The 26,206-nt window shown below is 57.1% G+C and overlaps 1 protein-coding gene across 4 annotated transcripts; it reads left to right on the plus strand.

Moving 5' to 3' along the window:
• Positions 1 to 1,769: 1,769 nt before the first annotated feature.
• Positions 1,770 to 25,316, plus strand: PIGO (phosphatidylinositol glycan anchor biosynthesis class O). Of its 4 annotated transcripts, none has more exons than XM_073343320.1 (11): positions 1,770 to 1,823; positions 2,541 to 3,034; positions 7,936 to 8,079; positions 9,897 to 10,020; positions 11,390 to 11,549; positions 12,315 to 12,488; positions 16,937 to 18,506; positions 19,124 to 19,327; positions 19,634 to 19,836; positions 22,948 to 23,018; positions 23,556 to 25,316. In XM_073343320.1, the coding sequence occupies exons 2-11, from the start codon at positions 2,542 to 2,544 to the stop codon at positions 23,674 to 23,676; spliced, it is 3,264 nt and encodes a 1,087-aa protein (XP_073199421.1). In that variant the 5' UTR covers positions 1,770 to 1,823; position 2,541; the 3' UTR covers positions 23,677 to 25,316. The 4 variants fall into 4 exon arrangements, with proteins under 4 accessions (XP_073199421.1, XP_073199422.1, XP_073199423.1 ...); XM_073343321.1 differs by having other exon boundaries at positions 19,630 to 19,836; positions 23,556 to 23,653; XM_073343322.1 differs by having other exon boundaries at positions 19,204 to 19,327; positions 23,556 to 23,653.
• The last annotated feature ends 890 nt before the right edge of the window (positions 25,317 to 26,206 follow it).

Consider the following 26,206-nt stretch of genomic DNA (forward strand, 5'->3'; position numbering starts at 1 on the left):
TCAGTAGCAGGGTGGCACAGAGGCCCTTCCCTTCACTGGGGCGGCCCACGGGAGTCGGCGAGGAGGAGGAAGGGCGGCAGGCTGGGGGCTCGTTCCTTAGACGCGGAAGATGCTCCAAAGCAGGCTGTCTGTGTGGAGGGGGGCAGGCACAGAGTCCTCCTGGCGTGGGGATGGATGGGGGGACTTGAGTAGCGGGGGACAGCTGGGTGGGGCCAGTGAGTGGCAGGGGTGGGAGGGGGGGCAGGTGGCCCGGCAGGTGTCGGGGAAGCTAGCTCAGGGGAGGGCAGTTGGGGGGGCAGGTGGCTCCGGTGGGGGGGGAGGAAGTTGGCTGGGGTAGGGGGGCTGGTTGGGGGGCAGGTGGCTCTGGTGGGGGGGAGGAGGTTGGTTGGGGGGGCAGGTGGCTCTGGTGGTGGTGATGGGGGGGCGGTTGGGGGGGGCAGGTGGCTCCAGGAGTGGGAGGAGGCTGGTTGGGGTGGTGGGGGGGCCAGGTGGCTCTGGTGGGGGGGAGGAGGTTGGCTGGGGGGGGCTGGTTGGGGGGGCAGGTGGCGGTGGGGGGGGCGGTTGGGGAGGGCAGGTGGCTCTGGGAGTGGGAGGAGGCTGGTTGGGGTGGGGGGGGGCAGGTGGCTCTGGTGGGGGGGAGGAGGCTGGCTGAGGTGGGGGGGCGGTTGGGGGGGCAGGTGGCTCTGGTGGTGGGGGGGCCAGTTGGAGGGGGCAGGTGGCTCTGGTGGGGGGGAGGAGGCTGGCTGAGGTGGGGGGGCAGGTGGTGGTGGTGGGGGGCCAGTTGGAGGGGGCAGGTGGCTCTGGTGGGGGGGAGGAGGCTGGTTGAGGTGGGGGGGCAGGTGGTGGTGGTGGGGGGCCAGTTGGAGGGGGCAGGTGGCTCTGGTGGGGGGGAGGAGGCTGGTTGAGGTGGGGGGGCAGGTGGTGGGGGGGGGCCAGTTGGAGGGGGCAGGTGGCTCTGGTGGGGGGGAGGAGGCTGGCTGAGGTGGGGGGGCAGGTGGTGGTGGGGGGGCCAGTTGGAGGGGGCAGGTGGCTCTGGTGGGGGGGGGAGGCTGGCTGAGGTGGGGGGGCAGGTGGTGGTGGTGGGGGGCCAGTTGGAGGGGGCAGGTGGCTCTGGTGGGGGGGAGGAGGCTGGCTGAGGTGGGGGGGCAGGTGGTGGTGGGGGGGGCAGTTGGAGGGGGCAGGTGGCTCTGGTGGTGTTGGGGGGGGCAGGTGGCTCCGGGAGTGGGAGGAGGCTGGTTGGGGTGGTGGGGGGGGCAGGTGGCTCTGGTGGTGGGGGGGCCAGTTGTAGGGGCCAGGTGGCTCTGGTGGGGGGGAGGAGGCTGGCTGAGGTGGGGGGGCAGGTGGTGGTGGGGGGGGCAGTTGGGGGGGGCAGGTGGCTCCGGGAGTGGGAGGAGGCTGGTTGGGGTGGTGGGGGGGGCAGGTGGCTCTGGTGGGGGGGAGGAGGCTGGTTGGGGTCGGGGGGGCAGGTGGTGGTGGTGGGGGGGGGGCCAGTTGGAGGGGGCAGGTGGCTCTGGTGGGGAGGGGAGGAGGCTGGTTGGGGTCGGGGGGGGCAGGTGGCTCGGGGCGGGTGGTTGTGGGGGCTGGCTGGGGTCGGGGGGGCCGGTTGGGGGGGCAGGGGGCTCCGGTGGGGGTGGGAGGGAGGCGGAGTGGGGGGGCGGGGGGGCCGGCAGGGGGCAGCCGTGGGATCCCGTGGGCGGGGCTCAGGCCCGGCGGCTCCTCCCGCCGCTGGGGGGCGCTGCCTGGCCCCGGTCTCCGCCCCCCCCGGCCCCCCCCCGCCGCGTGCCGCCGGCTCGGCGCTTCCGGGTCCGCTGCGCCGCCCGCAGGTACCGGGACCGGCCCGCGGGGCCGGGGGGGAGTGGGGGGGGCGCGGGGCCGGGGGGGGCACGAGTCGGGTGACCAGACAGCAAAGGGGGGGGGGGGGGTAACAGGAGCCCATATAAGGGAAAGACCCAAAATCGGGACACCTGGTCTCCCTACACACGAGGGACGGGGTGGGGGGAGCCGTGCCGGGGGTGGGAGTCGGGGTGGGGGTGTAACGGGGGGCGGGGGGCAGGGATGGGGGGCACCGGGGGCACCAGGCTGGCTCTGACCTTCTCCCCCCCCCCCCCGTTGGAGGATGCAGATGGTGGGGGGAACAGGGGTGGGGGGAGCTGTGCCGGGGTGGGGAGTCGGGGTGGGGGTGTAACGGGGGGCGGGGGGCAGGGATGGGGGGCACCGGGGGCACCAGGCTGGCTCTGACCTTCTCCCCCCCCCCGTTGGAGGATGCAGATGGTGGGGGGAACAGGGGTGGGGGGAGCTGTGCCGGGGTGGGGAGTCGGGGTGGGGGTGTAACGGGGGGCGGGGGGCAGGGATGGGGGGCACCAGGGGCACCAGGCTGGCTCTGACCTTCTCCCCCCCCCCCCGTTGGAGGATGCAGATGGTGGGGGGAACAGGGGTGGGGGGAGCTGTGCCGGGGTGGGAAGTCGGGGTGGGGGTGTAACAGGGGTGGGGGGCACCGGGAGCACCGTGCTGGCTCTGACCTTCTCCCCCCCCCGTTGCAGGATGCAGAGGTGGCCGGTGCTGCTCTTCCTGGCCTGGGCCTGTTTCCTCTTCTTCTCCGGCATCGGTCTCTTCACCAGCGGCTTCCTGCTCATGAGGATCGAGCTCACCAACCGCAGCTCCTGCTCGGACTTGCTGGCCGCCCCAGCCTGGGCCGGGCAGCAGGTCGCGCCCGGCACCTGCTGGATGCCCCAGCGCGTCCCCAAGGCCGTGCTGCTCATCATAGACGCCCTGACCTTCGAGTTCGCCCACTTCGACCCAGCTAAGGCGAGGCCCCGGCCCTACGAGAACAAGCTGGGCTTCCTGCACCAGCTGGCCGGCTCCCAGCCCCGCCATGCCCGGCTCTACCGCTTCCGAGCCGACCCGCCCACCACCACCATGCAGCGCATCAAGGGCATCACCACCGGCTCCCTGCCCACCTTCATCGACGTGGGCAGCAACTTCGCCTCCTACGCCATCGAGGAGGACAATCTGCTCGGCCAGCTGGTGCAGAACGGTGCGTGGGCCAGGCTCACCCTGGGGTTTGCTGGCCACGTGTGGCGGCAGGGGAGTGGGCCAGCCGGAGGAGGTAGCTGTGTGGGTCTGACCCGCTGGTGGTAGTCTGTAAACCCGAGTCCCTGCCCACTGCACAGAGCGTGGGAGGCTCTTACAGCTCCAGCCAGGGGCCCTTGGCACTGTAGCTTGAGCTGGAGCTCTTCGTGCTCTTAGCTCTCGATGCGCCCGGTCCGAGCGCTGCATGTTGGCCAACATGGTCGCGTAAGCCTGGCGTCTGCCCTGTACTGGGAGCAGAGAGAGGTTGGAAGCTGATCTCAGAGGGATGCAGGTTTGGAGCCAGGGCAGTCAGCCTAGATTCCGAGACAGGTGGAGGTTTGCACCTGGACAAGGTGGTTGGGAGAGCATCCCAGCAGCCGGAGTGTCGTGGTATGCTCCAAAACGGATGGGAAAGAGTTAAAATGGCTGCCCCCACACGACCCCCACAGGGTTGCTCCCATCTTGACCCTCGGGTGGATCTGAGAGGGCGAGGAGGGTCTGAGGTGTTTTCATTCACATCTCCCTGTCGGTATGTGTACCTGGGTGGAGTACAACGGGAGGGAGGAGTCAGTGTCTGGACTGGGGTGGTGGTGTGGTGCAGATGGCTGACCTGCCCATCCCTGTGCCAGGATCATATTAGGTCGCTATAGTGTTTTGCCTGGGCCTTCCCACATGTTGTGTAGAGAGAGAACTGTTGTTTCTACTGTATCTTGATTGTACTTGGTGCTGTAGGTGAAAAGACAGGCCCTTGCCCTGAGGGGCTGGCAGTCTGGATGTGACCTAACCCAGCATGGGATGGTGATACAGGTGTGGGAGAGAAGCGGAGGGGAGGGCCCAGAGAGTCAGGTCTGTGTTCTGTGCACCTTGTGGTAGTATCTCAGTGCCTGGGCCTGCGATGAGCTCACGTTATTGTCACGGAGCCACAGGATTGTTGCTATGGCCCCAGCTTTGGAACGATCTCTAGGAGGAACCATTCAGTGGGCCAGATCTCCTGGAGCTCTCACTCTTCCTGGCAAGCCACGCGGCTTCACTGCCTCCTGAGACTGGACCTCTGGGCCTGCAGCCCCCTGCTCCACTCTGTGAGCTCTGTTCAGTGAGTCCCACTGCTGCAGACTCTGGGAGAGACTTGTCCACTCCTCAGGGATTAAGGCACCTCGCCCAGCACTGACAGAGACCCTCACACAATGCATCCAGGACTCAGGTTTATCAGTCACCTGAACACAGCCTAGGAAGTCCTGAGGGTAGCCCAGAGGAATGTCAGTTAAAGCATTGTCCATTCTGGTCAACCCAGAGCCTAGCCAACCTGCAGAAAGCCCTTGGCTCAAGCTGTGTCTGACCCTCTTGCTGGCCTTCTTGGTCAAACTCCAGATGAGAGCCTCAACTCGGTCCAGCAGCCAGCCATTATCCCCAACCTCGCACCTTCCCAGTTCTTTGTTCTCCAGTTGGGGAAATGCTGCTCAGCCTTCCTAAGGAGAGACGGGGAAGTCCCTATCCCCCTGGGGCGTTGGGTGCTAGATGCCAACGTCCTGGCGACTGGATTTGCCGTTTTCTTCTCAGATCCTCTACAGATAGGAGACTAAGGCCCAGACCACTAGGCAACACCCACACCTGTGTCTCAGCCTCCCATGAGAACAAACAGTCCCCTTCCACCCACTGCGTCACAGTGCCGCGCATAGGGGAAACTGAGGTGTGCACAGGATTCATTGAAACGTTACAAAATATTCCTTCTCCGTCACACCTCTGAGCGGCTTTTCGGCTCTGTCTGTATGGGAGTGAGTGTTCTAGGTGAGAGGACAAGAGAAAAAGGGGGAGAGGTGGTAGGTAAAAGAGACGTACACGATGTATTTCCTTCCAGTGTCCTCTGCATATTCCCACTCATGGGATGCTCCGTCCTATGCAGCCTGAATGGTAAAATTCTACGAGCAATAGCCCTTTGGAGTGTCCAAGCACCTCCCTTCCCACTCTCCCCCGGGAACTCCAGACCTTCTCCGGCAAGGGTTTAAAGGTGGCACTCCACTGCCTCAGTTCCTTCAGCTGCGGCCAGCTGGACAGTTACGATGTTTCTGTGTGATCCCTTCGGATCCCTAGTAGACAGACAGTTTGTGTCAGTTGTTAACGTAAGTACGCAGAGTTACGTAGTTTATTTCGAGCTAGTTAGTTAAAGGATAACATGCCAGACCAGAAGGCTGAGAAGCCTGGATTCAAAAGACGTGTCTCGTGCCCGGCAGTATTCCCAGCATCAGATGCACATGCCTGATGGTTGGGGGAAGGGCATTCTCCCTCGAAATGTCTGACATGCTCAACATTGGGCACGAGGGCAAAGAAAGAGAGAAAACCGGTTCCAGGGAGTTTTATTGCGGGAAGCTCTGACGGTGGTGGCCGATTCTCCGAAACCAGCTCCACCTGTACCTTCAGCCAGTTCAGCAGGGAAGATGCGAGATTCAGCTACTATGTCAGGTGTCGGGCTCGGGATCCAAAAAAGGAGAAAAGTCTGGATCTGTGACAGACGCAGTCCCGTTTCAGAGAGACTCAGTTGCGGTTCTGAGGAAATATTTGCAGCCTTCTTCAGTGTCAGCCTCACTATAAAGAGCCAGTCCGAGAGAGAGAAGGCCTTACAGGGACAGAATCTCGTGGTGGAGCCAGGCTCTGGTTCAGGCTGTCAGTGCAGAGTTAGGAACCATACCTCTGTGGATCTGACCATATCAGATCCAGGGAAGAGAACTCTGGTGGGGGGCTGCTAACTAGCACGGCACCGCAGAGTGTTACTGTTCAAGCCGCAGTTCATCGGGCAGCTCCGTCTGTGGCTCTGTTGGCAGTTGAGCCAGGTATTGCATCTCAGGACACACCAGGTGTGTTGTTCGAACCAGCCAGGCTGACTGCTTCTCCGAGAGTCAGCAAAGAACAGGATCCAGACCACCTGTCCCTTCTCTTGACTGCAAGGGGAATGAGCCTTTAGCTGGGCTAGAAGAAAGCCTGTCATTCAAAGTACAAAGAATGTACTGTTAAATGCTCGAAAAAGTGTTACCGTCTTCAGTGGAAAAGGTTTTTTTATTGAGGATTTCCATGTACAATGTGGATCCTTCACAACCCCAATTCATTATATATTAAGAGCATCATTTGTTTCTTAAGAAGACACCTCCTTTCATTATCTTCAGTTAAGGTTCATCTCTCATCCATGTCCGCATATCATGTACCTGTAGAGGGAAAATCCATTTTTACTAATGATACCATTAAGAAGTTTTTAAAGGCCTTAATAATTTGTACCCTCCAGTACGAACTCCTTTGCCCTTCTGGGATCTGAATGTAATACAAGCACAAATGCAAGCCCTCCTTTTGAGCTCCGGGAAGCTGCTGGTTTTTATCTATCTGTAAAGCCAGTGGTTTCGATAGCAATCACTTCTGCCAGACACGGAAGTGGATTGCATGTGTTGATGGCTGAATTACCAGTCACTGGGTTTCATAAGGATAAAGTCCTTCGCACGCATCTTAAGTTTTCTCCAGGAATCATCTCCAGTTTTCACATGAGTGAATTGATCATGTTGCCAGTTCTGTCCCCCAAACCCCATACTCGTGATGGGGAAGCTAATGCCAGACGTTAGATGCAAGGAGAGTGTTAGCTTTTTATTCAGACAGGACTAAACCATTTCAGCAGTCTTCAAGGCTGTTTATAGCTTATGGACCAAAAAACAAGGGAAAAGCTGTCTCTCTCTAGCTGGCTCAGGTATTTATGCAGCTTGTACACTGAAGGGATTATCCATTCCTCATGGCATCAGAACTCATTCAACTAGATCAAAGGGAGCGTGCCTGGCTGCCTATAGACGTCCCTCTGAGTGAGATTTGCAGAGCAGCACCCTAGCGTTCTGCTCACACTGTCACTAAACCTTCTTTAGATTTGGAATCTAGGTCAGATGCCATGTTTGGCAGGCAGGCCTGCACTCCTTGTTGGACTAGGACTCTGGGCCTCACCCTCCTGGGGCAGGGTGCTGCTTATTGATCTAGCCCGTGGGTGGGAATGGGACGCGGGAAGGAAGAAACGAAGGTTACTCCCCTGTAACCAAGGTTCTTGGAGATGGACTCTGCATGTTCACACAGCTCTCCCTCCTCGCTGTTCCCCACTCCCTTGGGCTTGTGTGGGATGGAACGGAGGTAGGAGTTAAACCCTCGCCCTAGACGGTCCGGCATTCATTGAGGGGGTAGGGGCAAGAGAGGTGCGTGGACACTAGCTACTGCAGGTGGAATTTTACTGTTCAGGCTGCACTGGTCGGCACATCCCATGAGCGTGACTTGGCCGAGTCCACCTGGAAGAACCTCGGTGGCAGGAGAGTAACCGTCCTTGTTCAGTCATGTGAAACGGGGAGGCTGTTCCTGGTGCAGCCGCTGCAGAGAAGACGGCTCTTACACCCGTAGCGGGGAACCTGTGTGAGGATGCAGCGATGCCGCTGCCGTGGGAGGGGGGCTGGGGAGGTCCGTGAGATGATCATGGTCTTGAAGGCATGGTGCTGCAGCTAGAGAATCGCAGCTGTAGCATCTAACGCAAGAGCCTGGCCGTCAGGACTTGACAAGTGTTTGATGCACTTCCATCTCTTTGGCCCACTGGCTCTGTGACCGGTAAGGGAGGCAGTAAGTGCTACTGGGCTTGGTGGATTTCCGATGGGAACGGGGCTGAGATCTCCCTAACTCACTTCATACGGGCCTCTGAACAGCCAGCAGGTGATGCTAACTTTTGATCACTGAGCCCAGGGGGTGGGGGAGTGGCGCTGGCACTTTGTATCCCACTGCAGATCTAGCCAGACTCCTCAAGCAGCGTGGGTAAGGCTGGGACCCCCGTCCTTGATCCCTGTGCTAACTCCCATCCTGCTTTCCCAGGGAGGAGAGTGGTCTTCATGGGGGATGACACCTGGGACGGGCTCTTCCCCCAGAAGTTCTTCCGCTCGTATTTCTTCCCTTCGTTTAACGTGAAGGATCTTCACACGGTGGATGATGGGATCCTGCAGCATCTCTATAAGACTGGTGAGCTACCATTGCCTGGGGGCTGGGACCGCGTCCTCTCTGCAGCGCATTGTGCTGGGAGTCCAGCCGAGGTTGGGTGTTAGAACTGAAGGGTCGCTGTTGCCCAGCAGAGAACTATTCTGTGTCCCAGCTGGGTCAGGAACGCCGTGTCTGCACCTGATCGCAGCCACAGCCCACATAGCTTGCAATGCTGTCCCTGGATTCAGCAGCCCAGCTAGGCTGCTTTTCAGTCCCCAGGCTCTCTAAATGCCCCTCCTCCAATCCGAGGGAGTTAAGCATGCTGGGCCTTGCAATCCATAGCCTAGAACAGCCCGGTCTGCCCTGGGAATGCCACATGGGAGTGGGGACACAGAGCAGGCTGTGAACATTGTACCTGGCATTTAACCTTGAAGGGACCTTATGAAGCTGGTGCCTTCCTGGCTGTCATTGAAACGCCCGGACAGGCACGTGATGTTCAGGAATGGCCTGGGCATGCTGGGAGGCGGTGCTTGCTCGAGAAGGTTTGTGTTACCCCTGGTTTTTGTGTGTGTTTAGCTGGACTTTGTCCAAGGCCCAGTACTGGGGGGAAGGTGCCTTTTACAGTCTGTTCATAGACCTAAAGAAATGATTGTGGAGATGGTTTGTCATTGAGAACACAAGAAATCTGCCTTGCAGGTAGGGGGAAGCCACCTTGTGGGAGAGTTTTTGTCTCTTAAATTAAAATGCATCTCTTCCTATCTACAGATCAGAGATGCAACAGTCTGCAGTGAAGTATGTGTCCGTAGAGTGTACAGGAGGAGACAGCCTAGGGGCTGCTCTTACTGCAGTAACATCCCCAGTGTCTAGGCCTTTTGTGAACACACAGGAGAATGTAATCCCTGCCCTGTAGAGCTAGCAATATAAAAGAAGCAGCAGGCAGAATGACACACATTCAAGATAAAACATCAAAGCACCTATGGCTGAGGGCTGTAAGTTTGGGGAGCTGAGTTGTTCTTGGAACTGCCTTCATCGTGGTGTGCCTTGGTTTCACAGCTGTACAATGGGGTGATAGTACAAACCTCGGTGGGGTTGTGAGGCTCTTCTGCACCACACAAGGATTTGAGGGTGGGGCTCTGCCAAGCGAGCAGTCCAGGTTTGGGTCTTCATACCACATCCTTCCTTCCTTCAGCTTAGAAAAGAGATGACTGTGTGTGGGGGAGGGCATGGGGCGAGGGGTGGAATATGACAGTCGTCTGTAAAATGACTGGTGTGGAGAAAGTGAATCGGGATGTGTTATTTACCCCTTCACATAACACAAGAACCAGGAGTCACCCAATGAAATTAACAGGTTTAGCAGGTTTAAAACAAATATAAGGAATTCCTTCTTCTCACATCGCACAGTCAACTTGTGGAACTCCTTGCCAGGGGATGTTGTGAAGGGCAAAAATACAGCTGGGTTAAAAAAAGAACGAGAGAAGTTCCTGGAGGACAGGTCCATCACTGGCTATGAGCCAAGATGGTCAGGGATGCGACTCCATGTCTTGGGTGTCCCTAAACTTCTGACTGCCAGTTGCTGGGAGTGGATGACACGAATGGATCACTCAAAATTGCCCTGTTCTGTTCATTCCCTCTGCAGCACCTGGCACCAGCCACTGTCAGCAGACAGGATCCAGGGCTAGATGGACCATTGGTCTGACACAGCAGGGCCGTTATGTTCTCATACCTGTGGGTGTTCCCCGTGTTGTGGAAAGGGGAGAGTCAGGCTGATGGAAGGATGGCCCCAGGCTGGAGTTGCTGGCTGTCTGGCTAGCAGAAGGGGACAGCTCATGGTCTAATGTGCCCTCTCCCCTGTTCTGCAGTGGATGGTGGCGAGTGGGACCTGCTGATCGCTCATTTCCTGGGTGTGGATCATTGTGGGCACAAGCATGGACCTGACCATCCAGAAATGGCCAAGAAGCTCACCCAGATGAACGAGATGCTCAGGTGACTAGTGCTCTGGGGTGGGGGCTTGCGAGCTCACTCACCTGTGGCTTTGAGAACACAGCAGTGAAATGGCAGCATTAAAACGAGACTGCCCCGCTGTGGGGCCCTGAGGCTGTGTCCCTCCTACCCGGAGAGAGGGTCACAGTCAGCCACATGCTCTGACGCTGGCAGGGACTGAACCGGGTCGTGGAGAGCAGGGGCTGCCCCCAGACTTTGCCCAGAGAGGCTCTGATGGAGCATTAGGTCCTAACTGAACTTGCAGAAAATATCGCCCTTTGGGGCCCAGCTGAGCCTGTTTCTGCCTCCCTAGAGTGGAGACAGTGACCCCTGATGGTTGTGAGGCTCGAGGACAGTCTGAGGAGCACTTCCGGAGCCTTGGATAGAGTGCGCTAAGATTGTGCAAATGCTTGTGAGTCACGGAACAGCTGGAAGGGCTGGGGGTGAGTCACTAGAGCTCTGCCTGTGTGGGGTGTTCTAGCTGGAGCTGGCATGGCTGCTAGGCAGGGCTCTGAGCCGCGGGGCTGAGCCCACAGCCCCTAGGCAGGGCTCTGAGCCGCGGGGCTGAGCCCACAGCCCCTAGGCAGGGCTCTGAGCCGCAGGGCTGAGCCCACAGCCCCTAGGCAGGGCTCTGAGCCGCGGGGCTGAGCCCACAGCCCCTAGGCAGGGCTCTGAGCCGCGGGGCTGAGCCCACAGCCCCTAGGCAGGGCTCTGAGCCGCGGGGCTGAGCCCACAGCCCCTAGGCAGGGCTCTGAGCCGCGGGGCTGAGCCCACAGCCCCTAGGCAGGGCTCTGAGCCGCGGGGCTGAGCCCACAGCCCCTAGGCAGGGCTCTGAGCCGCGGGGCTGAGCCCACAGCCCCTAGGCAGGGCTCTGAGCCGCGGGGCTGAGCCCACAGCCCCTAGGCAGGGCTCTGAGCCGCGGGGCTGAGCCCACAGCCCCTAGGCAGGCTAAATACTTCCCCAGAGTGTCCAGCCTCCTTCCAGGCATGTTGCAATGAGCCAGAGGTTTGTGACGGAGCCTGGGCTCCACAGAGGATCAGCTTTAAGCCTGTTTCTGTGCGGAATGTCCTCCCAGGACTGAATTGTCACTGCCGTTCACATAGGATCTAGGCAGGAGTCTGCTCTCTCTGGGCTCTGCATAATATTTGCATTTCTAAGGAGCCACATCAGCATAGCATCTGGGCTGCCACCCTCTGTTGTGGGGAAGCAGCCAGTTCCCAGCACAGGAGCAGGCTTGTCATGGTTTTGCAGAGCTGCCTGGTCCTGCTTTGTTGTGCTCAGAACCCTGCCAGTGGTTCACCACCCCGGGGCTGCACCCAAGCATGGGTCAGTGCGGTGGGAGGTGACTGATGAGCCTTGTCTCTGTGGACAGGTCGCTGGTGGATCACCTGGGGAACGACACCCTGCTGCTGGTGGCCGGGGACCACGGAATGACGGAGACTGGGGACCACGGAGGAGACAGTGAGAAGGAGGTGAACGCGGCGCTCTTCGTGTACAGTAAAACGCCTCTCTTTGGAGCCCACCTTCCTGAGGTAATGGAGAACGAGGCCAGCGGGGCCCTGGCTGGGGGCCTGAGTCCTGCTGGGCACATACTTGGGATGGGGCCTGCAGGGGGAGTGAGCCCAGGGGTCCCAGGAGCAGGGAGACGTCCGGCCAGCAGCAAGGAAATATGACACGAATCCTTCCCAGACCCAAAAGCCTGTCTGTCCTGCCCAGCCCAGGGCTTGAGCGGATTCCGGGGGCTTCTCCTCATCTGTCTGGGCCCCCAGACAGGGGCTCTCCCCTCCAGGCGAAGATGAGATGGGTGGGCTGATGGGGCCTTCCAAGATTGTCTCCCCTACACGGATCCCCTCCCGGGTTCTTCGTCCCCTCTCTGCCTGCACCACCCGGCTGAGGGCAGAGAAGCCAAGCACGTCCAAATTAGCCCCCAGCTGTGCTAGGCCTGGGCCCTGCAGGAACAGCTAGGTCCTTCTCCACAGCAGGAATCCTCCCACCTTGGCAGGGTGCTGGGGAATGGTTGGGATGTGGCCACTGGGGTTTCTAGCTTCTTCACCCCCCTTGCCCTCTGGCTCCCAAGCAGGACCACCTTCACTGCCCCCCAACCCAGCGCTGGGGGTATGCATGGCAGGCCTGGTGGGATGTGGATGCAGATGGAGCCCCAAAGATGTGGGGTGGCAGGTGCAAAGTGCATCTGTGCCCTATGGCCCCCAGGTTGGCCTAACCCTGCCCAGAAGATCAGTGCGTGCTCATCTCTAGTCTATTGACCAAATGGGCTCCCTTTCCTTGTTCTCCTCCAGGAGCCGGAAACCATCCCACAGGTGAACCTGGTGCCCACGTTGGCCCTGCTGCTGGGCGTGCCCATTCCCTACAGTAACATCGGGGAGGTGATGGCTGAGCTGTTCTCGGGGGATGGCGGCGCTGCTTCAGCAGCACTCAGTCAGCTCTCAGCGTATCGTGTCAATGCCAGACAGGTAGGGGCAATCGGCACTGACCATACCTGGCTTCTCCCCATTCCACAGAGAGGCCCAGGATCACAGAGGCAGTGCCAGGACTGGTCCCTAGGAGGTCTGGCTCCCAGTCCTCTTGTGACCCCTTAGCCACATCTCTCGCTCTCCTCGAGAAGGTGGCCTTTTATAATCCTCCGCAGCCAGCTGGAGGGAATCTGCCAGCGCTGATCTTCCTTATTTGGGGTTAGAAATTGTTTGCTAATACAGGAGTGTTGCTAGGCCTGACCCAGCCACTCCCTCCCCCATTCCCCTGGTCTCACGGCATGCCCCCCTCCTGTTCACAGTCACATACAATCACCTACTCCCCTCGGGGAAGCATTGCTGTCGTTTCGGCCTGTCCTATTGCCGTGTGACGGAGCAGCACAGTGTCAGCAGCCAGACTCTGGGACCTGCTGGCAGCATCATGTGGAATGACACAAATTATAGAAAACTTCAGCGAGCCTCGGTCCTAAAAGAGCAGACTGAGGAGATCGCTGGTGTTAATTATTAATAGGGCTGTCGATTAATCACAGGTTTAATTGCACTGTGAAACAATAGAATGCCAATTGAAATATATTACATATTTTGGATGTTTTTCTACATTTTCAAATATATTGATTTCAAAGACAACACAGAATACAAAGTGTACACTGCTCGCTTTATATTATTATTTTGATTACAAATATTTGCACTGTAAAAAGACAAAAGAAACAGTATTTTTCAGTTCACCTCATACAAGTACTGTAGTGCAATCTCTTTATCATGAAAGTTGAACTTACAAATGTAGAATTATGTACAAAAACCCCCTGCCTTCAAAAACAAAACAATGTAAGACTTTAGAGTCTACAAGTCCAATCAGTCCTACTTCTTGTTCAGCCAATCGCTAAGAGAAACAAGTTTTGTTTACATTTACGGGCGATAATGCTGCCCTCTTCTTACTTACAATGTCACCTGAAAGTGAGAACAGGTGTTTGCTTGGCACTTCTGTAGCCGGCTTTGCAAGGTATTTGCATGCCAGATCTGCTAAACGTTCGTGTGCCCCTTCATGCTTTGGCCGCCATTCCAGAGGACATGCTTCCCTGCTGATGATGCTTGTTAAAAAAAAAAAAAAAAGTGTTAATTAAATTTGTGACTGAACTTCTTGGGAGAGAATTGTATGCCCCCTGCTCTGTTTTACCCACATTCTGCCATATATTTCGTGTCTTGGCAGTTTTGGATGATGACCCAGCACATGTTCGATTTCAGACCACTTTCCCTGCAGGTTTGACAAAATGCAAAGAAGGTACCAATGTGAAATTTCTAAAGATAGCTACAGCACTTGACCCAAGGCTGAAGAATCTGAAGTGCCTTCCAAAATCTGAGAGGGATGAGATGTGTAATATACTTTCAGAAGTCTTAAAAGAGCAACACTCTGATGCAGAAACTACAGAACCCGAAAATCAACCTTCTGCTGCTGGCACCTGACTCAGATGATGAAAATAAACCTGCGTCGGTCCGCACTGCTTTGGATTGTTATGGAGCAGAAACCGTCATAGGCATAGATTCACATCCTCTGGAAGGGTGGTTGAAGCATGAAGGGACATATGAATCTGGTGTGGATTGCACTCTCAGCAAATTTGCGGATGATACTAAACTGGGAGGAGTGGTAGATACGCTGGAGGGGAGGGATAGGATACAGAAGGACCTAGACCAATTGGAAGATTGGGCCAAAAGGAATCTGATGAGGTTCAATAAGGATAAGTGCAGGGTCCTGCACTTAGGACGGAAGAACCCAATGCACAGCTACAGACTAGGGACCGAATGGCTAGGCAGCAGTTCTGCAGAAAAGGACCTAGGGGTGACAGTGGACGAGAAGCTGGATATGAGTCAGCAGTGTGCCCTTGTTGCCAAGAAGGCCAATGGCATTTTGGGATGTATAAGTAGGGGCATAGCGAGCAGATCGAGGGACGTGATCGTTCCCCTCTATTCGACATTGGTGAGGCCTCATCTGGAGTACTGTGTCCAGTTTTGGGCCCCACACTTCAAGAAGGATGTGGATAAATTGGAGAGAGTCCAGCGAAGGGCAACGAAAATGATTAGGGGACTGGAACACATGAGTTATGAGGAGAGGCTGAGGGAGCTGGGATTGTTTAGCCTGCAGAAGAGAAGAATGAGGGGGGATTTGATAGCTGCTTTCAACTACCTGAAAGGGGGTTCCAAAGAGGATGGCTCTAGACTGTTCTCAGTGGTAGCAGATGACAGAACGAGGAGTAATGGTCTCAAGTTGCAGTGGGGGAGGTTTAGATTGGATATTAGGAAAAACTTTTTCACTAAGAGGGTGGTGAAACACTGGAATGCGTTACCTAGGGAGGTGGTAGAATCTCCTTCCTTAGAGGTTTTTAAGGTCAGGCTTGACAAAGCCCTGGCTGGGATGATTTAACTGGGAATTGGTCCTGCTTTGAGCAGGGGGTTGGACTAGATGACCTTCTGGGGTCCCTTCCAACCCTGATATTCTATGATTCTATGATTCTATGATAATCTTTACTGCATCTGGCACGTAAATATCGTGCGATGCTGGCTACAGCAGTGCCATGCGAGCGCCTGTTCTCACTTTCAGGTGACATTCTAAACACGAAGCAGGCAGTATTATCTCCCATGACTGTAAACAAACTTGTTTGAGTGATTGGCGGAACAAGAAGTAGGACTGATGGGACTTGTAGGCTCTAAAGTTTTACATTGTTTTGTTTTTGAATGCAGGGGTTTTTTGTACATAATTCTACATTTGTAAGTTCAACTTTCATGATAAAGAGACTGCACTACAGTGCTTGTAGGAGGTGAATTGAAAAATACTATCTCTTTTGTTTTTTACAGTGCAAATATTTGTAATATAAAACAAATCTAAATTGAGCACTGTACACTTCGTATTCTGTGTTGTGATTGAAATCAATATATTTGAAAATGTAGAAAACATCCAAAATATTTAAATGGTATTCTAGTATTAACAGCCCGATTAATCGCGATTAATTTTTTTAATTGTTTGACAGCCCTAATTGTTGTTAAAGCTTGGAATAACGGGGGACTTCCAGAAGACTGGAAGAGTGCTCCTGTTGTACCTATATCCAAAAAAGGCAAGAGAGATGACTCAGGGAACAGAGAGCCAGTTAGCCTGACGCCAATCTTATGCCAATAATGGAACAACCGATATCGGATTCAACTGACAGATTTACAGCAGGGATTTTTCAACCTTTTTTCATTTGCAGACCACTAAAAAATTACAAATGGAGGTGCGGACCCCTTTGGAAATCGTAGACATAGTCCCTGAACCCCTGGTTGAGAATCACTGATTTAAAGGATCAGAATATAGTAAACATTAATCAGCACGGTTTTTATGGAAAATCAGTCTTGTGAAACAAACCTGACGTCATTGTTTGATGAGATTACAAGTTTGGTTGATAAGGGTAACTGCACAGGTGTCATAGGCTGAGACTTTTAGAAGGCTTTTGACTTCAACCCCATATGATCTGATTTTTAAAAAAACGCTAGCGTGGAACAATATCAATAAAGCCCACGTTAAATGGAGTAAGAACCAGCTAACTGACAGATCTCAAAAATTAGTTGTCAGTGGGGAATTATCCTTGAATGTTGGGTGTTTCTAGTGCGGTTTCGCAGGGATCAGTTCTAGTGCTTTTCAACGTCTTCGTCAATGATCAGGAAGTAAATATAAAATTCCTGCTGATAAAACTTGTGGGTGACACACAGATTGGCAGAGAGGAAAGTAATGCGGCCAGACCAAGTACACGGAGCGATCTGGAGAACTGGGTGTACAGGGTCCATTCAAACAAAATGCATTTTCCTACAGCTGAATGCAAAGTTATACACTGAAATGAAGAGTGAGAGGTGAGTTCATTACAGTGCGTCAGTACCTGCATGGGGGACAATCCTAGGTACTAAAGGGCTCTGAAATCTAGCAGGGCAAGGCAGAGCGAAAACCAGTGGCTGAAAGGCGAAGCCAGACAAATTCAGATTCAAAATGAGGCACAGATGTTGAGCAGGAAGGCTGATTAATAGTTGGACCACACTGTCAAGTGGAGGGGTGGACTCTCCATCCCTTGGTGTCTTTGAACCAGACTGCAGGCCTGCCTGGAAGATGCTTTAGTCAAACACAAGTCACTGGGTGCACTCCTGGGGTAATGGTGAAATTCTCTGGCCTGTGTTACACGGAGACGGTCCAGTGGTCCCATCTCTCCACAGACTCTCTGAATCTCTGACTGTGGCTTAGGCAGCCCCTGTGTGTGCTGGCCACAGCCGGCGCTGGCCTGGGCAGAAGAGGGCAGGGCTGCTGCGGGTGGATTTCCCTTGGCAGGTGTTTGGGGACGCTCTGGACCAGCCCGTGTCTGAGGGACTGGGGGGGCAGCAGTGAGCGTCTCCATTGTGACCCTGGCCTTTCTCTGCAGGTGGACCGTTTCCTGCACTCCTACTCGCTGGCTGCCCAGGACCTGCCGGCCGAGCGGCTCCGGAACCTGCGGGAGCTTTTCTCTGCCGCACTGGAGGAGCATGACCGGCTGCTGGCCCAAGTGCAGGAGGGGCTGCCTGCATCCCCCGAGCTGGAGGCCAGGCTGGGGCGACTGGTTGGCCGCTTCCAGCGTTACCTGCGGGGGGCCCGGGCCGTGTGCACGGAGTCCTGGGCCCGCTTCCACCCGCTGCGCATGGTGGCTGGCTGCGCGCTCATCGCCGCCTCCTGTCTGCTCTGCTGTGTCGCCTTGGAGCTGGCGGCGGCCCTGGACTTCTCCTACCGAAGCCACCTCCTGTACCCGCTTCTCTGGGGCCTGGCAGTGGCGGCTCTGCTGGGGCTGGGCCACCTGCTCACCAAGGAGGGGCTGGACCTCATTCTGGTGTTGTCGTGGTCGGCTGCCGCCTCCCAGCTGACCTTCTTCTGGCACTGGTGGGGCCGCCGGCCCCGTCGAGCCCATTTGGCTGGTGTCCAGCCACCCGTGGCCAGCGCGGGCCTGTGGCAGAGATTGCGAGCGTGGCAGGGGCTGGTCCTCCCCATGGGCATCCTCTTCATCCGCTGCTGCGCCATGTTCTCGGACAGCTTCGTGGTGGCCGAGGCCCGGGTGGCCCCGTTCCTGCTCGCATCCCTGGCCATCCTGCTGGTGGGGAAGCTGCACTGGCATGGCCGGCTGACCGCTCCGGAAGCCCCCAAGCAACCTCCGGGCTTTGCCTTTTACCAGAAGGAGAGCTGGCAGCTTCTGTGCCTCCTGGCTGTGCTCCTGGCCTGCCTGCGCCTCTCAGGCCTTTTCCACCAGTGCCGCGAGGAGATCCCGCACTGCCAGCCCTCGCCCTTCCTGGCCCCGCTCTCCAGCCTGCAGAGCACTCAGGCCAAGAACCTCTTCTACCTCCTGTGCGTGGCCTCGCTGGCCGGGCTGGTCTACGCTGTGCGGCGCTGGCTGCAGCACTATGGGAACCTGAACAGCTCCAGCCCCCTGGTGCTCTTCGTGCGCTGGGCCTTCCCGCTGGTGGCCGTCTGGATCGCTTGCTACTGGGCCGTCACCTCGGGGGCGGAGGACACGCTGGGCAAGCTGCAGGAGCTGGTGCAGGTGGCACTGGTGGGCTTCCCACGGGCCGTCTACGGCCTGGCATCCCTGGGGCTCCTGCTGGTGCTGTGGACGCCAGTGACGGTGTTCGTGAGGGACAGCCGGGAGCCAGTGGGGCCCATTGTGACCCCTTATCAGGGGGCCCCCAGCTCCCAGGCTGACCTCCAGCACGTCATCCCTCAGATCTACAGGAGGATGCAGCAGTCTCTGAAGAGCCAGCTAGACAGGGGTCGCCGGAGGGCCACGGTGGCAGCCTACGGGCTGGGGAGCGTGTACTCAGCTGCCCTGGTCATAGTTCTTACCCTGGTGGGCTTCCTCCTGCTGCTCCTGCACAGTGAGAGGATGAGCCTCTCCTTCCTGCTCCTCTTCCTGGAGGCCTTTGTGCTGCTGCGGATCCATGTCTGTGTCGTGAGCCTCGCCGGGGACGCCGGTGAGCGGGGGGTGGCTGGGGCGGGTTCTCTCTTGTTTGGGGGGTCCCAGACTCTCCCACGTGCTGGTCCCAGGCCCCACTGCCCATCCTGGAGCCTGGGATGCACCGAGCCCTGTCTCGTGGCTGCGAGAGCCGCCGCAGGCCCAGGCAGCATGGGGGCTGGGCTCCGGGGGACCCCGCTCTGAGGTGCTGGTGACTGGGAGCCTGTGTTGTCAGCAGCTCTGGCTGAGTGGGAGGGAGAGAAGGCCTGAGGCTGGGGGTACAGCCCCTTGTGGTGTGATGGGGTCCCTTCTGTTGGGGGGGGGTTCTGCTCACTCTTCACACCTGGGCTAACTGCCCGGTGGGAGGGAGTTGAAGGGCTGCCTGGGGGGTGAAGGCCACACTGTTCCCCACACCCTTCTGGCGAGAAGATCCCCAGCCTGGTGCTTTGCCCAGGAGGGCACCTACAATCCTTAACCCGGGTGAAGAGGGCCAAGGTTCCCAGTGCTGGAGCCTGATTCATCCCTCCCCTTCTTGGGTGAGGGCAGGGAAAGGGCTAACGCCGGCCTTGTCTGAGCTGTGGGTCAGGCTGTCTCCAGAGGCCTGCCCCGTGATGCGGGTCTCTCTGTCCCTCTCAGAGCCCTTCATTGTCCCCTGGTATGCGGTCACCGCCTGGGTCTTTGCTGCTACCCAGTTCTTCTATTCCACGGGCCACCAGCCCATCTTCCCAGCCATCCACTGGAACGCAGCCTTCGTGGGTTTCCAGCAGGGCCACACCACCCACCTGCTGCCCGCTGTCCTGGTGGGGGCCAACACGTTCGCCTCCCACATCCTCTTTGCAGGTAAGTGAATTTCCTCTTGGGCCCGGCTGCTTTCACAGGCCTCCCGGCTCACTGCTGAGGGAGCCAGCCCCGTGGGAGCAGCCAGGTCCATGTGGTTCTCCAGCAGGTGGTCTGCAGACCCGCTAGTGAGCCACAGCCGAAATGCTCTCATGTGACTGATGAGCAGATTGAAGCTGGCATCCGAGGGGTTAACGGGCCCTGCTGGGCCCTGTGCAGGAGAGCAGTCCCCACCCCCGTAGCTGTGTGTGTCGCCCCCACGGGCTCCGGGACGCCTGGTAACTTCCTGTGCTTTTGTCCTTGAGGTAGTTGGCTGCCCTCTGCTCCTGCTCTGGCCCTTCGTCTGCGAGGCGCCCAACTCCCAGAGGAGGAAGCTGAAGAAGGAACTGCGGGAGGAGCTTCAGGAGGAGGAGGAGCCCATGATGGAGATGAGGCTGCGGGAGTCTCCGGAGAGGTTCTCGGCTGCTCTGCTGCAGCTGGGGCTCAAGTACCTCTTTGTGCTTGGCGTGCAGGTAGGGCACGTGACAGTGTGGACACCGAAGGGTTGTTAACGAGCCCCGCACTGTGGGGTGGGAACGGGACTCTTCCCTGAGCTCGGGGAGCACAGGGCCCCCAATAAGGAGACCTCAGCCGGGGCAGTGAGCGACAGCGGGTGGAGGCGGAATGGCAGCTGCGCTCGCCTGTGTTCGCTGCGGTGCCGCTGGTTCCTGGCCGTGCACGGGTCTCTGCGCTGGGGGCGTGTGAGCGGCTGCACAAACCCACCTGCCCGTCTCAGCCACGCCCCTTGGCTCCTGCTGATCAAAGCATGATTCTGTCCTGAAGTCTGGGGTTGCTGCAGCACCCGGCCCGTACCGTGGAGTCCCTGGGAGGCGGACGCGCGTCACTCGGCAGCCAGCGTGCTGAGCTCTCCTGGAAATCTGGCTGCGGATGCGCTCGGCTTCCAAGTAAAAAACGGGGTTTTTCACCCTGCTAGCATCACAGTCACGGGCTCTTTCCCGCTTCCGCGTGGCCCGTAGCAAAAAGTTCTGCGGGGCAGGGTTCGCCCTTGATACCACCTGTGCAGCCCTGCCACCTGCAGCGTGTTTGCCCAAGTGCCGCTGATGGGAACTGAGTCGGTGCTGATGACACTGACGCACAGGAAGGAAGGGACTCGAGCTCCTGCTCCCAGAGCTGGGCTAGCTCTGCAGGGCTCACCGGAGGGAAAAGCGGTAAAGACATTTCTGTCCCTACAGACGGCAGCTCGGACTCGGATGCACATGGGGTGGATTTGCTGAGTGAGGGGGGGGCCGTACTGACAGGCACTTTGAGGGACTGTTATGTTAATAGACGTTGGGACGCTGAGTCCAGGTTGCCCTCAGTCCTCTCCTGTCTGGTACTTGGGACTCATGCCGATCTCAGCGAGTGAGAGCGCTGCAATAGGTGGGTCCAGTGGGATGAGTTCAGGGTGGATTGTCAGCCAGACCCCCTGGCTGAGCTTGGGCCCATCCAGTCTCACCCTTTCGGAGTAATGAGTCGTAGATGGGGCAAGTTCCCCGAGTCAGCCTGAGTATTTCCTTGTGGCTGCTGGGTTCCTTGGAGCTAATGAGCACAAAATGGGTTTCCCTCTATTCCCCTCGGACCAACTCCCATGGTGCATTGGCCTTCTGCTAGGGTTAAGTGTTGGCTGCATCTTCACTGGAACGTGACACTGGTCTGTGCTACATCTCTGTCCCTTCGGGCTGTGAGTCTGGGGGTGCCCCCTAACAGCTCTGCCAGGTGGGGGGCGGGATTCGGGTGCAGGGTGGTGGTAGCTGCTGCTACTTCTAGCCGTAGACCCATCTCTGTGGGGTCAGCTCTTCGAGCCCGTCTCTGTTCCGGTGTCTTGAAGCCATGTCTCGGTAACTCCGCAGCTAGGGAAATCCTTTTCTGTGATACCCCCAAGGATGTTTTGGGTCTTGCAGTCTTTCTCTTACCCTCCACTCCCAAGTTTAACACCCTGTTTCCTGTATATTCTTCTGATGATCTGCTTTTCGCATGTCCAAACCATCTATGCCTGGACTCTCTCAGCTTTTCTGACGTTGGTCCCACCTTCCCACTTCCCTGACTGAGTTCATTCCGAACGCCGGCCATTCTTGTCGCTCCAAGCAGCCATCTTAATGTTCTCGTTTCCACTGTGGTCAAGATCTGCTCCTGTCTCTGCCTCATTGCCCAGCACTTGGAGCTGTGCAGAAGTGAATTGTACGTAATTATCATCTGGTAACTCTTACTTGTCAGTCTGACCAGCATTCTCCTATCACAGATCACTCCGCTTGCTTCGCTCCTTTAGTCCGCGCCTTTCCTGTTCTGCATATAATTCCCTTGTTGAGTTCACCGTTTTCCTGGATTGTCAAACTAGCGACTTGACCCTCCTCATCTGCTGAAAGCAGGCACCAGGGTGCCATGCTGCATGTTTTGTGTAAGTGCCTTGAGCACCAGCGTGAACAAGGAGGGGCTTAGTGCCGAGCCTGGGTGTGCTCTGACTCTTACTAGACATGGCTCAGTTTCTCTGCCTGGTCTTCTCGCAGTGGTAACAGCACTCGCATACATCCCGGACGAGCCTGATACGTCTTCGGTCTTTCGTTCTCCTCCACCCCCACACGACTTCTCTCGGAACGTGGTCGTAAGCCTTCCCAAGGTCCATGAACACTATGTGCAGGGCTTTCCTCTTTCCTCTGTGCTTTTGCACAAGCGCCCTTAATGCAGAGATAGCATCCGTCGTTAACTAGCCAGGCACAAACCCAAACTCTCTGTCACTGATGGTAGCGTCTTAAAAATGTGTTTTCTAAGCGCCCGCCCTGCAAATTCCCCCTGGATTGGAGGGGTCCAGCTGGGCTCTCTCCATCTCTTGCATCATCCCCAGCTATAAAGATTTTGCAGGCAGGTTCCAGTGGAGTAGCCCAGGGATAATGGAGGACACAGTTTGGCCCTGCATACACCTGGGACCTAGCTAACAGTTCTATTGGTGTGTGAGCTGATGTGGACTCCAGCTCCCTGTTTTGTAGCGTGGCTGGCCCTGCAGAGCTGGCAGGAGTGAACACTTATCCCTGGAGTGAGCAGGTCTGACTGACACCCCCCAGGTGAAGGGGCTGTATGTTGGGAAGGGGCTGCCTGTACCTCGTCCCTTTGCTGATGGTATCTGCCCTGTAAAGGCAAGGTTACATTGATGCTGGTTGAGTGCAGCCTGTGGTGTCCTGGAAAGTTGTAGAGGTCCTTCTGTGAGACTCCTTCCATGCTTGGTTATAGTTCTTCTCTTTGTGTATGGCTTATCATCCTAGCCACCCCCCACAGCCTGGGGGCCTGGTGTCTGCCCCCAGGGGATACTGGTCTGGCTCTCCCATCTCCCGCATTGAAATCCATGCGTTGTAGACACACCGCATGTCCCCAGCGGCTGCAGCCCCTTCAAAGGTGTGTGCACACAGTGTGTGCCCCATAAGCTGGGAGACGAGGGAAGAGAGTCCCTTTTGGGGTGTTAATTAACTTGCTTTCCCATGATGCTTGCTGCACCTGGCCCAGTGACCGGCCTGGCTTAATACCCTTTGCCATGGGCTGGGTGCAGTGTCTAAGGGTGATGTGTGACTCTGCATTCTCCCTGTTCTTCCCCGCAGCTCCTGGCCTGCGTCTGGGCAGCCATGATCCTCAGGCGGCATCTCATGGTCTGGAAGGTGTTTGCCCCAAAGTAAGTCCCAGGAGCTCCCCTCTGTCCTTGGGTCTGCCTCTTGTTCCTGGCAGCTTGACTAATAGCCATAGATTCCAAGGCCAGAAGGGTACACTGTGATCATGTGGCTAGAAGGGGGTGCTGCAGGTCAGGATTTGGGGGCATCGAAGGGCTGTGGAGTTAGCAAAGATCATGCAGCGAGATAAAGGGCGATTAATCACTGGAGCAGATCGGCAGGGCAGTAGGGATCCTCCCTCGCTTGGAGCTTGTAAGTCCAGGCTGAATGTTGTTCTGAAAGACGCACGCTGTTGGGCTGGAGTCAGGACCTGATGGGATACCCTGGCCCGTGCTAGGCAGGAGGCCCAAGATCTGGCTTTGGAATCTGTAACCCCACAGCCCCTCACCGTCAGGAGAGTCAGATTCAAAATAGAAACATAGATTTGCAAGAGCAGTCTATGCCAGTGGCATGGGGCGGGGGGGTGACGCTTGCAGGGGAGGACTGTGGTCCTGGCAGGGACGTTGGCCGCACTGCATGCACTGTGTCTGTCCTGCCTGCAGGTTCCTCTTTGAGGCTCTGGGCTTCATGGTGAGCAGCATCTGCCTCCTGCTGGGGATCTTCCTGGTGATGCGTGTAGACTGCACGGTCAGCGCCTGGTTCGAGCAGCTCCAGCCCAGGTAGCATCTGAGCAGCCGAGATGCAGGGAAGCCAACGCGGAGCATCGTCCCCTGAGGTGATGGCTGCGTCCCTGCCTCGCGAGGCCAGGCGGGACCCGGGAGCTGCCACCATGGACAGTAGCTGGGGATTATCCCCGTCTCCCTGCTGAGCGCTACAGGGCAGGGCCGGCTGGTCTCTGGCCTCACTCACTGTGTCATTGAACTCTGAGCTGAACTTCATTGCCTCCCGCCGGGTGGGTTTGGAGCCCAGGCCAGGCACGCTGGGCAGCAGCGAAGGGTCTGTTGGGGGAGGGGCCGAAAGCACAAAGCCTCAAGTGCCCTCCTGTAGCTGGATGAGGGAGGGGGTCTTACTGCCGTTTCCTTGACATCTCTTCTCACTGGGCAGAACGCACCGCAGGCCACTGCAGGGCTGTGTGCAGCCTTGGTGTTTGCTACCTCACCTGGAGCAGAGACGGGGCCTCATCTATTGAGGAGCTCCTGGGGTGTGTGGGCACCAGGGGAGTGACCTCCCTGTTCTCTGTCTGCCCGTGCATCTGCCTCCTCCCAGGCCCTGGCTCCCAAAGAGGGGAGTCTGGGCAGCGCATGTCCCTGGGCTCGGGCAGCAGCAGCTTCTCAGAAGAGGAACTGTCTGCTGCTGTGTGATGGGGATACCCCCTGCCTCACTGATCCTGGTCTTCCTCAGGGCTACGCATGTGAGTGCCGGACCCTGAAGTGTGTGTGCGTGACTGTGTGAGAAAGTGTATGTGTGTGAGACAGAGAGAGAGACTGGCCAGAGAAGCCTGCACAGCATGGTGCTTTCAGATGGTACCTGGGGCTGGGTTAGCAACAGTCTGTAGAAAGACTGTTTGAAACTGCTGGGGAAGGAGACAGCAAGGAGGGAGGGAGCTGTACCCAGGAATAAAATCCTCTCTGATCCAGGGCTTCAGCCTTTTCTGGTATCCAAACAGAGACCTCAGCTGTAGCAGCCAGGGCATGCCCTTGAATCTGCTGTGGAGCTCTGGCTGCTCCCAACCCCAACCTTGTGATTGAGTGACCCAAGCAGCGTGGCTGGTTCGTGAGCACAGCTGAACGACAGCCAGGTAGTGACAGGGCCTAGTAACAAGGTTCCTTGTTAAAGGAGGAAGGGAGAGCCAAGAACTGCAGGCCTAGCCACTGGCATGTGCTCATCGGTGGCCAGAGACCAGTGCTCCAAAGCTTTTGGGAGCAGATAACACCCCTGCAGGACTGACAGTTTAGCCCCTCAGACACACTGAGGCACCACCTGGGGTGGAGGCTGGGCCACATCTCACAAGCTTGGCAGGGAGGGGCCTGGCCATGTGTCTGGAAGATCTGTAAGAAAACCCCAAGTGCTGCAGGTGATGGTGGTCATGATTCAGAGCATGGTGCTTTTCGCAGTACTGACCTGGGTGCTCCAGCCCCGGGTGATGTCTCAAAGGAGCTGTCCCAACCTCACTGCTCCTATTTATGATCATGAGGTGGTATCCCTTCTCTGCAGGGGTTGGGGGGTTAACCATGGAGCTGGCTAAATTCCAGTGGGGACGGTCCCATTCCGTCTCCCTAAATTCCCCCTGCAGTTAGGGTGTTCTTCACTTCCTGCCCTAAGCCATTGTGGCATTACTTGGTGCTATTAAACCCTGCTGTCCACCCCTGGGTGGGTGAAGTGATCTGTACTGTGTGACTGCAGCTCTCGAGGGCAAAAGGAGCTAAGAAAGGTTTGCAGGGGGTCATTGATTTGGTTGCTTTTCGCTGCCCATCTCTTTCTGGTTTTGAACTAGTTGGGAAGAGCTGTACATGTCTGACTTCAATTCACTGTGCTATGTGGCTAGGGTAGTTCTGGACCCTTCCTAGTCTCCTGCCTCTGGGTCCTTTTAGGGCCTCCAAAGTTATCCTGGCTGGCTGAACTGCTACTGTTAGCCCCAAAGCACCCAGCTGGTCTGAAGGGGGCGTGTCTTGTGGGTGGGTTGGGTTCATCACTGTAATTCTGTGGGCCCTGTGTTTGCCCTCCCTTGGATAGTAGCTGAGCAGGTTGGTTCGCTAAGGTCACCTGTTATATAATGGTTCTCTGCTGTAGCTGCTAGTGCAGACCCTACTGAGTCCTGCTGGCCAGTTGGCAGGGATTGCCCCATGGGCATGTGACGTGCAGGTGCCATTAGAACGCCAGGCAACTCGCATTGCTGAAGCCAGGGAGTGACCCCCACCGTATCACCTGCATTGACATGATGCCCAGCCATGCAGCCTGGTCAGCAGCCGCTAGTCTGAACAGCCTTGCGGTCCAGTACAAATCTCTGTGGTCTTTAAAGCTGTATTCCTGTCCCAAAACATCCCTGTCACGACCCAGGATTCTGGGCTTTGCTTTCCCCTGCTCCCAAACGTCAGCCAACCTGCCTTTCTTCAGGAGCTTTCACGGTACTGCTCAGCACTTCGGTGCGTGTCCCTGGAGAGCTCTGCGCTTAGCAGCTAACAGCCTTCCCCTTCCGCCCAGTCAGCTCCGGATTATCCCCGTTTCGTAGATGAGGAACCTGAGGCACTTGGCT

The sequence above is a fragment of the Lepidochelys kempii genome, chromosome 5 (genome assembly GCF_965140265.1).
Source record: "Lepidochelys kempii isolate rLepKem1 chromosome 5, rLepKem1.hap2, whole genome shotgun sequence".
NCBI classification, from domain to species: domain Eukaryota; kingdom Metazoa; phylum Chordata; order Testudines; family Cheloniidae; genus Lepidochelys; species Lepidochelys kempii.